Below are 16,118 nucleotides of genomic sequence, written 5' to 3'. Positions count from 1 at the left end.
AAGGCACGTATGAGAAAGCAATCAGTGAACAACTAAGGTGCCACAACGAAGAATTGATGCTTCTCATCTCTCTCCCTTCCTGTCTGTCTGTCCCTATCTGTCCATCTCTCTGTCTCTGTCACAAAAAAAATAAATAAATAAATAAAAAGGCAAGGCATCCTGAGGAAGGAACTTGCAGTGGTCACTGTAGATTCTAGGTGGGTGGACCAGTTTCTTCCTCTGCATTCATCTTGGTTGTTGGTGCCCAGAGCCCTCCAGGTTTATTCCTTCATCTCTCTGTCCGAGTCCCGTCATTCGTCACACCATACCGCGCTTCCCGAGCTGGGCTTTTCACCAGTCTCCACCACCCGCTCTTGTCGGGGCACTCCTGCCCTGTGCTCCTGCCCACCCAGCCACATGCCCAGTTGAAGTCTCACCTCAACTACTTCAGGCCACTAACCTCGCCCCGCCTTTATTTTTTACTTGTAATTTGGTAAAGGTTTGATTGGAGTTTAACATTGGGGCTACTTTAAAGTAAGGTGTATGTCTTTTAATAGTGGGTATGTTTGCACTGTAGTTAGAATGCGTATATCCCTAATTTTTTCTTTCTAGAGCCTGGCTAGATAACAACGGGAAACGTGCTGTTAAAAAGCTGGAGAATAGTTTGCCACTTAGAAAAGAACTAGATCGCTTAAAAGATGAGCTGTCCTGTCAGCTGCAGCTCTCCGACATCAGGTAATGAACTCAGCTCTGAGATCAGAGGAAACCTGCATTACCTGTTGGTGAGGTCTTCCAGCATTAAATATTTGCATCTTTTACCTAAATTATTTGGATAACTAAGTATTCTTCAATTTGCTTTTTATGAAAGTAATCAAATGTTCATCTGTGTAAGAAAACAACTATCAATTTCTTGTTTAAAATAGTAAAATAAGGTTTAGAGACTGGTAATAGCTATTTGAAGTATTTTACATAATGAGTTTGTAAGAAAAACATCCTTTATATGTAAAAAATAATTATTCGTCCATCATGTAAGGCTGGTATTTTGAGTTAAAAAAGAGGAAAGGAGAGAGAAATGGATATTGTATTCTTGGTTCTATATACATGAAAATAACTTTTTCTAGTACATATTTTAAAAGAGCTGTCAAAACAGACTAGGATTAGTAAAATGAAGGAATTTCCTAAGCATAAAAGGAAATAAGCTTTATTTCACAATATTGTGGAGAAATTACTGAGCTTTAATTCTTGCTGTCATAAATGTCAATAGGTGTAACCCACATAAACAAAGGCTCTTTAGGTTCTCAGTGTTTGAGAGTGCAGTGGGGTTCTGAGACCAAAACATTTGAGGACCATGGACATGACTGCTTTCCAACAAACAGAAACATTGTGACGGACATTTTTTCTCTAATTCTTGACAGCCTGTGTGAAAAGACCATTTATTAATAAGAACAGCATTTAGTAGCTTTATCACAATGTTCATTTTGTAAAATTATATCTTAGGGCCCTGGCCGGTTGGCTCAGCGGTAGAGCGTCGGCCTAGCGTGCGGAGGACCCGGGTTCGATTCCCGGCCAGGGCACACAGGAGAAGCGCCCATTTGCTTCTCCACCCCTCTGCCGCGCTTTCCTCTCTGTCTCTCTCTTCCCCTCCCGCAGCCAAGGCTCCATTGGAGCAGAGATGGCCCGGGCGCTGGGGATGGCTCTGTGGCCTCTGCCTCAGGCGCTAGAGTGGCTCTGGTCGCAACATGGCGACGCCCAGGATGGGCAGAGCATCGCCCCCTGGTGGGCGTGCCGGGTGGATCCTGGTCGGGCGCATGCGGGAGTCTGTCTGACTGTCTCTCCCTGTTTCCAGCTTCAGAAAAATGAAAGAAAAAAAAAATTATATCTTAGTTTTTTAATTGTGGGTTAAAGGAAAAAAATTTTAATCAATTTCATTTGATAAGAAATGGCATCATCAGATCAGTGTTCAGATGACCGAGGAAACTGAGTTTTGAAGAGCCTGTTCCTTCTCATGGATTCTCCTTTGATTTAGAGTGCGGACGGTAGGAAGGGTCCCCACTTCGCACGTATGAAAGAGAGAAAGCTTGTTCAAGGTCACAGAGCTAGTAAATCCCAGAATTAGAATTCAAGGGCAGGTTTTCTGATGCCACCTAAGGCTGGTGTTCTTGATATTTACGAAGAGCACTTCTGTGACAGCATGTGGATGTCAGGTTCCACTTTGTCACTAAGATCTAATGTTCACTTATAAAATGGGCAGATTATGGCCTAGACCAGGTGGCTCAGTGCATACAGCATCGTCCGAGCACACCGACCCCTAGTCAGAGCAGGTATGAGAAGCAATCAGTAAGTGCACAACCAAATGGAGCAACCAAGTGAAACGGCGAGTTAATGCTTCTCTCTCCCTTCTTCCCTCTTCCTCTCTGTCCCTTTCTCTCCCCCTTTCTCTCTCTCCCTCTCTCTCAAAATCAATGGAAAAAAACTTAAGTAGATTACATGGTGTCATAAAATCACTTTCTCAACAATAAGAAAAAATGATCTGCTAAACCAGTGGCTCTCAACCTTTCTAATGCCGTGACCCCGCAATACAGTTCCTCATGTTGCAGTGACCCCAAACCAAAAAATAATTTTGGTGGCTACTTCATAACTGTAATTTTGCTACAGTTATGATTCGGAATGTAAATATCTGATATGCATTATGTATTTTCTGATGGCTTTAGGCAACTCCGCCGGGGTCGCGACCCACAGGTTGAGAACCACTGTGCTAAACCTTACTGGGATCCTATTTGGAACTTAAATCGGAAGCAAAATCATTACCACTGAACAACATGGAGGAGAATAAGATATTTTTCCAAGTTCTTACCCATTTTACCCTCGTCTTAAAAGAGGAGCACCGTAGCGTACTTGCTTTGTTTTAAATCTTTGGATACCTGAACATGGGTGGTAATATTTTTACCCTCTGGTAAACAATTCATTTTCCACTGGGTTGCTTCTTGACAGCTGAGCTAGTGTAGAAACGCGAGTGTGCACCCTTGAGCACCTGGGGGCGCGTGCCCCTCCCCGGGCCGGGCTGACGCACCTGTGTGCTCTCTGTTGGACCAGGTGGCAGCGGAGCTGGGGCATCGCCCATCGCTGTAGCCAGCTGCACAGTTTAGGCCGCTTAGCCCAGCAGAACTTGGAAACACTTAAAAATGCAAAAGGTAAACAATTTCCATTTTCTTTTAAAATATTTCTGCCACTATACACGTCTGTAAATTGCAAAGGAAAACTATTAGAAGTCTTTGCAGCTGTGATTTTATCATAGCTGAATTTTTAAATCTGTTCCTTTGAATAAATCAGTGACATAAAATTAGCCTTTATGCTTTGTACTGAATTTAATCCTGAATTTATACACTGAATTTAAGTAATTGTTTGTACAGTGCTAAGAGAATGAAGCATCTCTCAACAGTGACCAGAGGGTTTCTGTTTCGCCACCAGGATGCACAGTGATATTCACAGACCAGTCGGGGATGAGTGCAGTGGGTCATGTGATGCTGGGGACGATGGATGTCCACCATCACTGGACAAAAGTAAGCACAGGCTTAAATGAAAATATCTCATTTGTCATTGACATTTTTTTGTTTCAAACTATGCTATTATGTCAACTAAAATTTTTTTCATTGTAGTTAGAGCTCTTTTCAGATCAGATGCTTAATATCATGTAGTTAAAATACTTAGAAGAGTGATTTTTTTTTTTGGATTTTTTTTTTTTTTTTTGATTTTTCCGAAGCCAGAAATGGGGAGGCAGTCAGACAGACTCCCGCATGCGCCCGACCGGGATCCACCCGGCACACCCACCAGGGAGTGATGCTCTGCCCATCCGGGGCATCGTTCTGTTGCGACCAGAGCCACTCTAGCGCCTGAGGCAGAGGCCACAGAGCCATCTTCAGCACCCGGGCCAACTTTGCTCCAATGGAGCCTCGGCTGCGGGAGGAGAAGAGAGAGACAGAGAGGAAGGAGAGGGGGAGGGGTGGAGAGGGAGATGAGCTCTTCTCCTGTGTGCCCTGGCCAGGAATTGAACCTGGGACTCCTGCACGCCAGGTCGACGCTCTACCACTGAGCCAACCGGCCAAAGCCAGAAGACTGATTTTTTTTTTTTTTTTAACAGAGGCAGAGATAGGGACAGACAGACAGGAACGGAGAGATGAGAAGCATCAATCATCAGTTTCTCGTTGCGCATTGTGACTTCTTAGTTGTTCATTGATTGCTTTCTCACATGTGCCTTGACCGCGTGCCTTCAGCAGACCGAGTAACCCCCTGCTGGAGCCAGCGACCTTGGGTTCAAGCTGGTGAGCTCTTTGCTCAAGCCAGATGAGCCCGCGCTCAAGCTGACGACCTCAGGGTCTCGAACCTGGGTCCTCCGCATCCCAGTCCGACGCTCTATTCACTGCACCACCACCTGGTCAGGCCAGAAGACTGATTTTTAAGTCAGTTTTTATTTGGAAATTTTATAGTCTTTTCTGAAGCATCACCTAAAGGCCTGCATTCTGTTGTTTTATTTTGATTTTAATAGATTTACTGTGGTGTGATTGACATACAACACACTGTATTTCATGTGTGTGATTTGATGAGATCTGACATGTAAATACCTGTGAAATCATTAGCACAGTCTAGGTGGGGGACATCCTCACCGCCCACAGAGGGGTGCTCTCAGCCCTTTGTCAACCCTCTCTTCCATCCATGACCCCTCCCAGCCGACCACCGGGCTGCTTTCTGCCACTGTAAATTAGTGTTTTCTCCTAGAGTTTTAAACACACACACACACACACACACACACAGCCAGTGCAAGTAAAACAATGAAATCTGACAAGGTTAGTGAACTAACTGTGTCAGTCTCCATTTCCAAGTGGTCCCAGTGTACTCTGGTGCTCCATGACGTTACCATTGGGAACCTGGGTGAAAGATCTGTGAATTTATAGTTACCTCAAAAAGTTTTTACAATGTAGTTACCATTTATAAATAACCATTGAAAAAAAAATTGAAAAAGGGGGGAAATTATGGTATTTTTCACAGTGTTAGAGTATATTATAAATCGTTGTAGACTTTTTATACTGCTGTTGCTTTTACTATAGCCAAGTTTTCCATGCCTTTCAGCCCCCATGAAGGTTGTATGAGCACAGCTTTCCGTGTGAAATCTGAGTCCTCAACGCAGCACCCAGGGCTGCCCCTGACCTCCCCCACCTGCCTCTGCAGCCTCTGCTCTCCCTGCAGCCGGCCGGCACGCACCAGCCTCCCTGCCCCTGCCTCTGTGTCAGCGCCTGCTCTTTCCACTTTCCTACACCCCCCCACCCCCACCCCGCACCTAACCTTTTCTAACCCCTGTTTCTCGTTTCGGATTGGTCACATTAGACCAGTCGTCCTTAGAAGCCTTTGATTGACCCTCCTCTGTGTCCAGCCATCCTGCCGAGACACCTCGCATGCTGAATTCTGATTTTTATTTGGTTTCCTCATCCCCATACTGTGAGCCCCTGGCCAACAGGGAGAAACTCTCTATCTGTACACTCCAGGGGCCCAGTTTAGTGCTTATCCATGGTAGGTGTTCAGTAGTGTCTATCGCATTGAATTTCATTTAGATGTTAAAGTAAATTCTGAAGAAAGAGACTTGGAATTGAAAGACAGATACTCTATTTCTAAAACCTTCTTTAGTATACCTTTTAATAATGCTAAACTACGTAGAGATCCTACCCAAATCTGTTAGTACTTAAGACTTATTTTTATTTGGAACATATTTCTTTTTTTCTGCAGTCTCTTCAGTTCCTATCTACAAACCCCTAAGATCAATTGTGATTTGTTTTGAATATTAATACTTCTAGCATTACATTAAGTCTCTTGCTTGTCACTTACTTGAGTGTTCCTTTTAGGAAAATAATTGTCTTGTTTAAATATCTCAATACCATTTTTTAGAATCCTAAAATTGAGTTATTGTAACATAAAACTAAATATTTCTATTTTTTTTTAATCCTGTAGCTTTTTGAAAGATTACCAAGTTATTTTGACCTTCAGAGGAGGCTGATGCTTTTGGAAGACCAAATAAGCTATCTTCTCGGCGGCATACAAGTTGTTTACATCGAAGAATTACAACCAGTCCTGATGCTTGAGGAATATTACTCACTTCTGAATGTGTTCTACAACAGACTATCGAATAACAGAATACCTTTCCATCCTCAAAGTCTGCGTGGTTTACAAATGATCCTCAACAGGTAAGTCCACCTGAAACAAGAATGGCATTCCTGCCTGACCAGGCGGTGGCACAGTGGATAGAGCGTCGGACTGGGATGCGGAGGACCCAGGTTCGAGACCCCGAGGTCGCCAGCTTGAGCACGGGCTCATCTGGTTTGAGCAAAAAGCTCACCAGCTTGGACCCAAGGTCGCTGGCTTGAGCAAGGGGTTACTCGGTCTGCTGAAGGCCCGCAGACAGGGGACATGTGAGAAAGCAATCAATGAACAACTAAGGTGTCGCAACGAAAAACTGATAATTGATGCTTCTCAGCTCTCCCCATCTGCCTGTCTGTCCCTATCTATCCCTCTCTCTGACTCTCTCTCTCTAAAAAAAAAAGAAAAAAAAAAGAATGACATTCCTTTATCCACGTAGATGGGGTATAAGACAGTTAAATTGTTTTGTATTTCAGTGTGTGATTGTTAAGAATCAAAGAAAAGAAGGTCACTGAGTCTGTTAGCGACACTTTTACACATTAGAAAAGCCAGCGTCAGAGAACTAAGGATTGACTTTCTAGAACAGGGGTCTCAAACTCAACTCAGCATGTGGGCTGCAGAGCAAGATCACAGCCGTTCGGCGGGCCGCACTAGGTCTACAAAAGGCAACTGTTACGCAACACTTTTCTCACTGCAGTTGAAAACAAAAAAAAATCAGTACAACAAGCACAATCGTACATGCAGTTTACTCAGTGTCACAAAATGACCAGAAACTGTAGTTCGCATCACAACTGCTGTTAACTAAGCTAATATCTAGCTAGGATGCTAGAGAAATGAAAAATACAAGTAGGCCCCTAGGCTTACTTAATTTTATCCAAAATATTTTGAACTTCGTGGATTAGTCTGCGGGCCGCACAAAATTGTTCGGCGGGCCGCATGTGGCCTGCGGGCCGCGAGTTTGAGACCCCTGCTCTAGAACATTCTGCAGCTGTATTGCCACTTAGAGGGTCAAGTCAGTCCAGTGGGAAACCTGACAAGATTGATTAAGCTAACGTTAACTGATAGCCAGTACTTTCTGCGCGGGGCCTCCGTGTGCCGTGTCCCAGGCGCTGTGCTCGGAGCACAGTGCGTCTCCCTCTCACTCACACCTCAGGTGACCCCGGCCACCCTCCGGTCTCACAGATGCGGAGGGCCGCAGGGCTGAGTGAGTGGTCACCCTGCCAGAGCGTGCCTCTGTGGACACAGCAGGACCTGAAGTTGGTGTGGCCCCTCTGAGGGCACCTTTCCTTGCCGAGTCCCTTTTCCGTTAACCAGGCTCACAAAATACACTGCTCGCAACAATTGGGGGATATTTCAACATGAATACGGAGTGGGGGCTGGAGGGAGCGGTGGCTTTTCCTTTCCTGTGTTTCATTGCAGTGACAGGTATGCGCCCAGCCTGCATGACCTCGGGCATTTCAACATCCCGACCCTCTGTGACCCCACAAACCTGCAGTGGTTTATTCTCAGCAGAGCCCAGCAGGCCCGAGAGAAACTGAAGAGGAAAGAGGAGTGAGTGCCGTGGGCCCCGGGGGTTGGGGGGGTTTCAGACGCGGCCTTTAGTGCCCACTTTACTACTTATGGGGCTCCCTGTTTACTCACCCGGCTGGTTCTGCTGGCCCCGGGGCGGGGGGGGGGCTTCTCATTCTGGGGGGTTTCAGACGCGGCCTTTAGTGCCCACTTTACTGACCGGGCTCCCTGTTTACTCACCCGGCTGGTTCTGCTGGCCCCGGGGCGGGGGGGGTGCTTCTCATTCTGGGGGGGCTCAGACACGGCCTTTAGCGCCCACTTTACTGATGGGGCTCCCTGTTTACTCACCTGGCTGGTCTGCTGGGGGCTGGGGGGGGCAGGGGGGACTGGCGTGGCTGCCTTCTAGCCACCTGAGTTATGTTCTGCCATGGACCTCGTTCTGAGAAGCAGGGCTTGTTAAAATAAGTCACTGGGAACAGAACGAAAGGTGGGCATACCAGAAAGAGATGCTCCCGGCGGTAAAGGTGGCAACAAGGAGGAATATTAGTTACTACTTGAGTTGACTAATAGGAATTTCCATTGTTTAAAATTTTTTTAATTACAATAGAAAGCAAACTTCATCTGCATTTTAATTAAACAAGAAATTTTAAAGTAAAAAACAATTGTTTCATAAGCAGTGCTGATCTGTTTAATAATGTTCTGTGGATCTACTCGGAATCCCGTTCAGAAGAGGGTTGTTTATCTAAAGATGTTGCCCAAAGGGGTTTGCTTATCAAGGTGTCTTTCCGTAGTTGTCACTGCTGGGACTGTTGTGTGCCCAGAGCTGTGAAAGGTGCCACTTCCGTAGTTGTCACTGCTGGGACTGTTGTGTGCCCAGAGCTGTGAAAGGTGCCACTTCCGTAGTTGTCACTGCTGGGACTGTTGTGTGCCCAGAGCTGTGAAAGGTGCCACTTCGCGAAGGCCTGGCCTCTGCCCTCCTGGGACCTGCGTCCATTAGGGGACGTGAGTGTTATAACTGTGTCAGTGGTCACTGGCCACTGCGTGAAAGCGCCAAGGCTGACGCTCTGGGAAGGGACCAGGAGCCCTGAGGGCAGGCGGTGGCGGGGGAGGCCCACACCTCAAGGAGAGGGTGAGGGGCACTCCTGGGGCCCGGGAGGTGGCGGGGGAGGCATCCCTTACTTACTGCTCCTGCATCGCTGCCCTCCACGCCTCTGTCCCCACAAACTCCTGCTTTAGAAAGCCAGGGAGCCTGACCAGGCAGTGGCGCAGTGGATAGAGTGTTGGACTGGGATGTGGAAGGACCCAGGTTCGAGACCCCGAGGTCTCCAGCTTGAGCGTGGGCTGCTCATCTGGCTTGAGCAAAAAGCTCACCAGCTTGGACCCAGGGTCGCTGGCTCCAGCAAGAGGTTACTCAGTCTGCTGAAGGCCCGCAGTCAAGGCACATATGATAAAGCAATCAATGAACAACTAAGAAGTCGCAATGCGCAACGAAAAACTAATGATTGATGCTTCTCATCTGTCTCCATTCCTGTCTGTCTGTCCCTATCTATCCCTCTGACTCTCTATCTGTCTATGTAAAAAAAAAAAATAATAATAATAATAAAAAATAAAAATAAAAAAAAAGAAAGCCAGGGACACGAAATAGACAGGTGGCCACAGAGGAGGGCTTGAGGTTGTCCCTTGAACAAGTGATAGGGGGTAGTTTTATGTCTAAAATAAGTGAAGAAGCTGCATCTCTGTTTGGTTTGCGCTACTGACAACCCAGCTGACCAGCTCCCGCCGCACAGATATCCTGCTTGGTGATCGCTTGGTAAAACTGGTGTTCGTGACATCACTTTTGTGAACTGTAAGTGTGCGGCCAGCCTCTTGTCTGGGCTGGTGGCTTGGCTGCTGCTTCTCCTTTCTCTGTGGCCAGTGGATCACTTTGGAGGAATACTGCTACTAGATTTTAAGGAAGGATTTTAAAAAATAAAATTCAGATGGTTGGTTTCTGAAACTTCCATCTGACCCAGTGTTCAGGTGAATAAACAAGCTGAGCCACCTTGATTCCTCCCGACTTCCTCACACCCCATCCCCAGTCCACACAGCCTCTGCTCCACCTCCTTCGTCCACCCAGAAGCCGATGGCCTCGTGTTTTCTTTTTTCTTTTTTTTTTTTTTTTGTATTTTTCTGAAGCTGGAAACGGGGAGAGACAGTCAGACAGACTCCCACATGCGCCCGACCGGGATCCACCCGGCACGCCCACCAGGGGCGACGCTCTGCCCACCAGGGGGGGGGGTGCTCTGCCCCTCCGGGGCGTCGCTCTGCTGCGACCAGAGCCACTCTAGCACCTGGGGCAGAGGCCAAGGAGCCATCCCCAGCGCCCGGGCCATCTTTGCTCCAATGGAGCCTCCGCTGCGGGAGGGGAAGAGAGAGACAGAGAGGAAGGAGAGGGGGAGGGGTGGAGAAGCAGATGGGCGCCTCTTCTGTGTGCCCTGGCCGGGAATCGAACCCGGGACTTCTGCACGCCAGGCCGACGCTCTACCACTGAGCCAACCGGCCAGGGCCGGCCTCGTGTTTTCTTACTGCCACACCCTTCTCGGAGCCTAGGTCACTCTCTGGTGACCCCTCTGGTCTCCAGGCTCCCACACACGTCTTCTCACCTCACCTCAGTCTAGTGTCATCAGCACAGCAGGATGAGTGCTCCTTGGGGCGCCTCGTCGGGGCTGCTCCTGCCAGCCCCCTTTTACCTTCCTCGGCCCATGCGGCCTGCCTGGCTTCCTGGGCCCAGAGCACTTCCTCCCAGGTCTCTCCCCCTCACCTGTCAGCGTCACCTTGGTGAGGTCTTCCTGAGCACATGGCTGGAGACTGGGCCCTGTTTTCCTTATTTAGTTATTTCCGTCTCCCCCAGAATAGAATGTCAGCTTCCTGAGGGCAGAGATTTTACAGTGTGTCCGTAAAGTCATGGTGCACTTTTGACCCGTCACAGGAAAGCAACAAAAGAAGATAGAAATGTGAAATCTGCACCAAATAAAAGGAAAACTCTCCCAGTTTCATACCTATTCAGTGCAGTTCGATGTGGCCCCACACACAGATTTTTTAGGGCTCCTTAGGTAGCTATCCCGTATAGCCTCTACAGACTCGTCACTGACTGATGGCCTACCAGAACGGGGTTTCTCCACCAAACTGCCGGTTTCCTTCAACTGCTTATCCCACTGAGTAATGTTATTCCTATGTGGTGGCGCTTCATTATAAACGCACCGATATTCACGTTGCACTTTGGTCACAGATTTGAATTTAGCGAGCCACAGAACACACTGAACTTTCCTCTGTTTCGTCCACATCTCGATTGGCATGGCCGTGGGCTGCTCCGCTGTATACACGGTGTTATGTCATCTGCGCATGCGCACATGCTGCGACATCATCCTACAGAAACTAGGAGGGTTTTTTATTTGGTGCAGATTTCACATTTCTATCGTCTTTTGTTGCTTTCCTGTCAAAAGTGCACCATGACTTTACAGACACACTGTATTTTGTTTCCTCCGGTGCCAGGATTGGTGTCTGGCACCCAGTAAATACTCAGCGACTAACTCCCTTGTTCACGTCTCCCTGCCCTATGCTCGTCCCTGTCCGCATCCTCCACGGAGAGGAACCCACTCAGGTGCCCTGCCCACGTCCCCTCCCTCAGACACCGCCACTGCAGGCACCTGATGAGCCGGAGCTCCTCCTCCCCTGCCCTTCCCCCTTCCCTGCTGCCCAGGGCACCCTGGGCGTGGTCGCCAGGCCGTGGTTAGCTACCTCCCTTAGTGAGGCATGTTCTTCCCAGTGGTGTACAGACGCTTTAGCTGCACAGCTCTCTGTAAGGTGAATTCCGAAGTGAATACCCAATTTATAAAGAAGGTAAAGGCTCGCAGTGCTTTACTTGAAGAGGCCACAATGCCCACGGGACCTCTGAGCAGTCTAAAACCCGCTATTCTAAGCTGGAACCTGGCACCTGTCTTTCTGGCTTCCACATGACCTCAAGACAGCAGGGCCCGTAGCCCAGTCCCCTAACATTGTGTGGCTAAGTAGGAAGTGTCACCTCTGTGGAGCCCCACCCCTTGGGAGGCTGGTCATCACCTAGCTCACAGCTGGGCAGGCGGTAATGACCCAGGGGGCAGGGCTTCCAGTGAACCAGCTCTCCCTGGACACCCCGCGCTTTGTTTGTGGGAGCTCCTACCCAGCTGCGTGGGCTGCACAGTTCAAAACCACTTAGACAGACTGGAAACACAGAAGTGTACAACAGTAACAAGTAGCTAAATAATTTTGATAAGTGCATGCAGTATTATAGAAACAACCATGTAAAAGAATGCTCATTGAGTCAGCTAATGCTTGTTGGGAAGCTGGGCACCCAGCAGGTGGATGTCCCTGGCAGGCATGGTGCAAATGGACAGATGCACTTGGGGAACCCACATTCAGATGTCAGGGCAGAATGGTTGCACTTCGTGTTATAAAGTACACACACACACACACACACACACACACACACACACACAGTTGCTGTGAAAGGAGAGACGGGTCATTTCCCAGGGGAATGTTGGGCCCGTTTCTTAGCATTGGAAGAAGAGACCTTACCACCAGCCACACTCACCGTGTCACAGTGCCTCCCTTCTCTTTTTCCCCCTTTAGCTATGAGTATAATAAAGCAAAGAAATTATAAGAAAAGGCAAAAAACAATTTTTAAAGCTAGTCTGCGACGGACAGTAGAGGCAACCGAGCACACCGGGAGAGACCGGCAAGGCCACCCTCTGGGCGGTGCCCTGGAGGGAGACTGAGAGAGACGGCAGGGGTGTGGCCCAGGGGACAGGGAAAGCCTGGGGTGACCAGAGGCTCCTTCGGGAAGGGATGGGAATGCAGGCACTGCCCAGAGCTGCGTGCAGGGGAGAGCTTCACAGCGGCGTGCCCCCCCCCAATGCCCCCCCAGTTCCGCCCCCCCGCGGGGCTCTTCATTCCAAGCGGGACTGTTGGAACTTCCTCCAGAGCAAGTGGAAAGAGCCCTTTACGTTCCTCCTGTCTAATCCCGCCCGCCCGGAGTAGTCCTGAAAGCCCCGTCAGCCGCACCCTGTCTAGGAGGAGTGACTTCACAGGAGAACGACAGACCCTGAGAGGGTGTCTGGAGTCATTGCAGAAGGGGCGCGGTCAGGGCCGCCCACGCAGACAAACTGCAACCACCCACTCGTTTCCCACGTGTTACCCCAGCTCAGGGATGTTTCCCGTACTTCTCTTTCATACAGAGTTTAAGAGCAGGTGGAAGAGGATTTGGGGTGTTTTCAGAGAGCAGTTTGGTCTTACCTTCTCCAGTGGAAGGTTCCCACGTGCTGTCCACCTGGAAGGGCGTGACAGGATGGAGTCCACTCTTATTTTTTTTTTTACAGAGACAGAGAGTCAGAGAGAGGGATAGATAGGGACAGACAGACAGGAACGGAGAGAGATGAGAAGCATCAATCATCAGTTTTTCGTTGCGACACCTTAGTTCATTCATTGCTTTCTCATCTGTGCCTTGACCGCGGGCCTTCAGCAGACCAAGTAACCCCTTGCTCGAGCCAGCGACCTTGGGTCCAAGCTGGTGAGCTTTGCTCAAACCAGATGAGCCCGTGCTCAAGCTAGCAACCTCGGGGTCTCGAACCTGGGTCACCCGTGTCCCAGTCAGACACTATCCACTGCGCCACCGCCTGGTCAGTCCACTTCACTCTTAGTCCGTGCAGCAGATCCAAAAACCTTTGCCACCTGTGGGAGGAAGGATTGAAGACACTTAAGCACTCTACAGGCCTGAGTTGTTGTCTTCCAGGTTTTAAGCCCTTGGTGGAACAGACATTTTAGCCTCCGGCCAAGAGGAGGGAACAGATGGGGGAAGAGAGGGTTTGAAGGGCCTGGCCTCAGATGCTGCTGAGGGTGTGGGGACCTAGACGTCACTACTGCCCAAGGGTCAGACTTGGTGTTGTGCATGCTCAGCTAACACTGCTCGGTGAGGCAAGATAAGAACTGTTTTAGTTTCGTATTAATTACTTTTACCCCATTACTGCTACAAAGTTTAACCAATACTTTCAGAGATACCGGTGGGAATCCCAGGCACTGCATGGTCACCACTGCTATGCCTTCTAAGCAGGTCCTTTGTCTTTTGTGGACACCATGTCCAGTGTTGTATAGCCCCGGAATCTAAAAGTATGTTTGCATTTTATGTTCTTTCATTTGCTTGTGGCAATATTATTTTTCTTTTTGCTATAACAGGTTAAAGGTTATTGAAAACGAATTGATGCAGGCTTCAACGAAGAAATTTTCCCTGGAAAAGTTCTATAAGGAGCCCAGCGTGTCTAGCATACAGATGGTGGATTGTTGTAAGAGACTTCTAGAACAATCGCTGCCTTATCTACAAGGGATGCACCTCTGCATTTCACACTTTTACTCTGTTATGCAAGATGGAGACCTCTGCATTCCTTGGAATTGGAAAAGTGGAGAAGCCTTTAAATAACACAGAAAGCTATATTATTTTTAAAAGAGATTTAAAAAACTGTTAAACTTATTTAAACCCACAATTTGCTATAACAGTATTACTTACCTACTACAAGAACAAAGTTTCTAACTGCTGCTTTAGAAGTAGACCTTTTTTAAAAAAATAATTCTGCTGGGAAACTTGTTTAAAAAAAGGTTTTAACTCCCGGTCTCATGGTGTTTTTTACCTGATTGGCAAGGGCGGGGGGGTGGGGGTGGTAAAAGCTGTTGGAATGAAAAACATATTTGTGTACATCAGTGAGGGACTCTGGGTCACAGATATATTTTTATATGAGTGAATGTGGGTATGTATGTAGCCCAGTTCAATCTCATGTATCAGTATACATGTCTTTGCAGCCAGTATGGACAGTTGAAGTCCAAAACAGAAGGTTGAGGGATAGCAAAAACCAGATAACCAAATTTTGCCTAACAGAAAGAATAGAAGGAAAAAAGCAATGGAATGAATATATGGTATTGACATTGTCATAAGCAGCCAGATACCAGTTTGTTAATACATCTTCAGTGACAGGCAGTTTAGTTTTAAACCCATAAGTTTTCCTTCCCATTGAAATACTGTAACTGTAACATAAAACCAACAGACAGTTAATTTTTTAGAATCATGTAACAAGGCAATTCATTTGTTGCCGTGGAAAACACTCTCCAGAAAAATTCTTGTTTGCTTTCCAAAGAGTTCAAGCTAGGGAGGGTCAGGTGTAAGGTGTTTCCAGCCATTCAGGACTTCTGTCTCCCTCTCCACCTCTGTTTTCCTGTTCCCACCAATGTTCCGAGTGCCGCTCCACAGCTGTGTAGCATTCCCTGGGGTCACAACACAGTCCAGCCCCAAGGGGCGTGGTCTGGCCACTGTAGATACTAGGGGCTTCTCTCTCTGCAGACATTTCTCTTAGGATATTTTTAACCGGATCCAAAACCTCTTCAGCTTGTTTCTCCAGAAGGCAAAGGGAATAGTAGTTTGGGACACCATTTTTGTGGCTCTTCCTACTGAAGAAATAAGAGGAATTTTTCCTCACAGTGCATTAGAAAAGAAAGATGTGTAAAAAAATAATTAAGTATGTTTCAAATTCATCTAAAACACTGGTCATCTAAAGTTTAAATTCAAATGTGTGTTCAAAAGAAATGCTAGTTTGTAATATTTACAATGTGTGTAAATCATCCCTTTTAACCCGTGCCTAATAGCTGTACCTAAACTTTTTCTAATTAACATGTTCTTACCAGAGCCAAACAATGGGAGTGAAAAATTCCTTAAAGGTTACATAAGAAAATTTATTGGAAAATAGGTTTGGATTATGCCATTTCGAAATCAGCTAATACAGGATCCTCAGTAATATTGATATGTTTTGAATTGACTTTGTTTCAGAACTATTTGTTACATAATAAATAATATATTAATCAGGTCATTGTTTTCTCTTTTTATCCAGCTAGTAATAGTTTGACAACTATTTCAACACCATAAAAAATTACAGGAAATTAGTGGCCTGTATGTGCCTGTTTGACTTCCTCTCCCAATCTAACGTAAAAGGGAAAATTCTGTGCGAGCTCAGAACACTGGCACAGGGTCAGGCCCCTCTTACTACAGAGCCTCAGGTCAGAAACGGGCTCCAGGGAGAGTGGCCTGAGCTCCTGACCGACAGACCTTCACAGATTCCTTTAGAGTGAGCGTGATGGTCAAGCTTTCTCAGTAGAGGGCGCCAGAGGGACATCACAGGAAGGGGCCCTCCTGCTGGTCTGGAAGTGCTCTGTTGGTTAGTGTGCAGAGGGCCTATCCTTTGTCCCCTATTGCCTGGGCTGGTAGGAACCCTCTGCTCTGACCAGAACTTCTGCCTTGGAGAGAGGTCTCCAAGGGGGCAGAAGACAACCTGGCTGTCCGTGGGGCTATTTTCCCACTAGCAGTCTGAGGATAGCATGATCTTCATCCACGGCCT

General features: G+C 47.5%; 1 protein-coding gene across 3 annotated transcripts in view; it reads left to right on the top strand.

Moving 5' to 3' along the window:
- Window positions 1–15,593, top strand: part of TCAIM (T cell activation inhibitor, mitochondrial) — a 33,218-nt gene extending 17,625 nt beyond the window's left edge. For all 3 annotated transcript variants that reach the window (XM_066351223.1, XM_066351221.1, XM_066351222.1), the window contains exons 6-11: window positions 592–714; window positions 3,073–3,170; window positions 3,448–3,539; window positions 5,977–6,209; window positions 7,582–7,713; window positions 13,918–15,593. In XM_066351223.1, coding sequence (XP_066207320.1) covers window positions 592–714; window positions 3,073–3,170; window positions 3,448–3,539; window positions 5,977–6,209; window positions 7,582–7,713; window positions 13,918–14,158 — 919 coding nt within the window. In that variant the 3' untranslated portion in view covers window positions 14,159–15,593. The remainder of the gene's footprint in view (window positions 1–591; window positions 715–3,072; window positions 3,171–3,447; window positions 3,540–5,976; window positions 6,210–7,581; window positions 7,714–13,917) is intronic.
- Window positions 15,594–16,118: the final 525 nt, after the last annotated feature.

Source organism: Saccopteryx leptura, chromosome 10 (genome assembly GCF_036850995.1).
Source record: "Saccopteryx leptura isolate mSacLep1 chromosome 10, mSacLep1_pri_phased_curated, whole genome shotgun sequence".
Taxonomy (NCBI): Eukaryota; Metazoa; Chordata; class Mammalia; order Chiroptera; family Emballonuridae; genus Saccopteryx; species Saccopteryx leptura.
The sequence above is the reverse complement of the archived record's forward strand: the minus strand, read 5'-3'. Positions and strand labels throughout refer to the sequence as shown.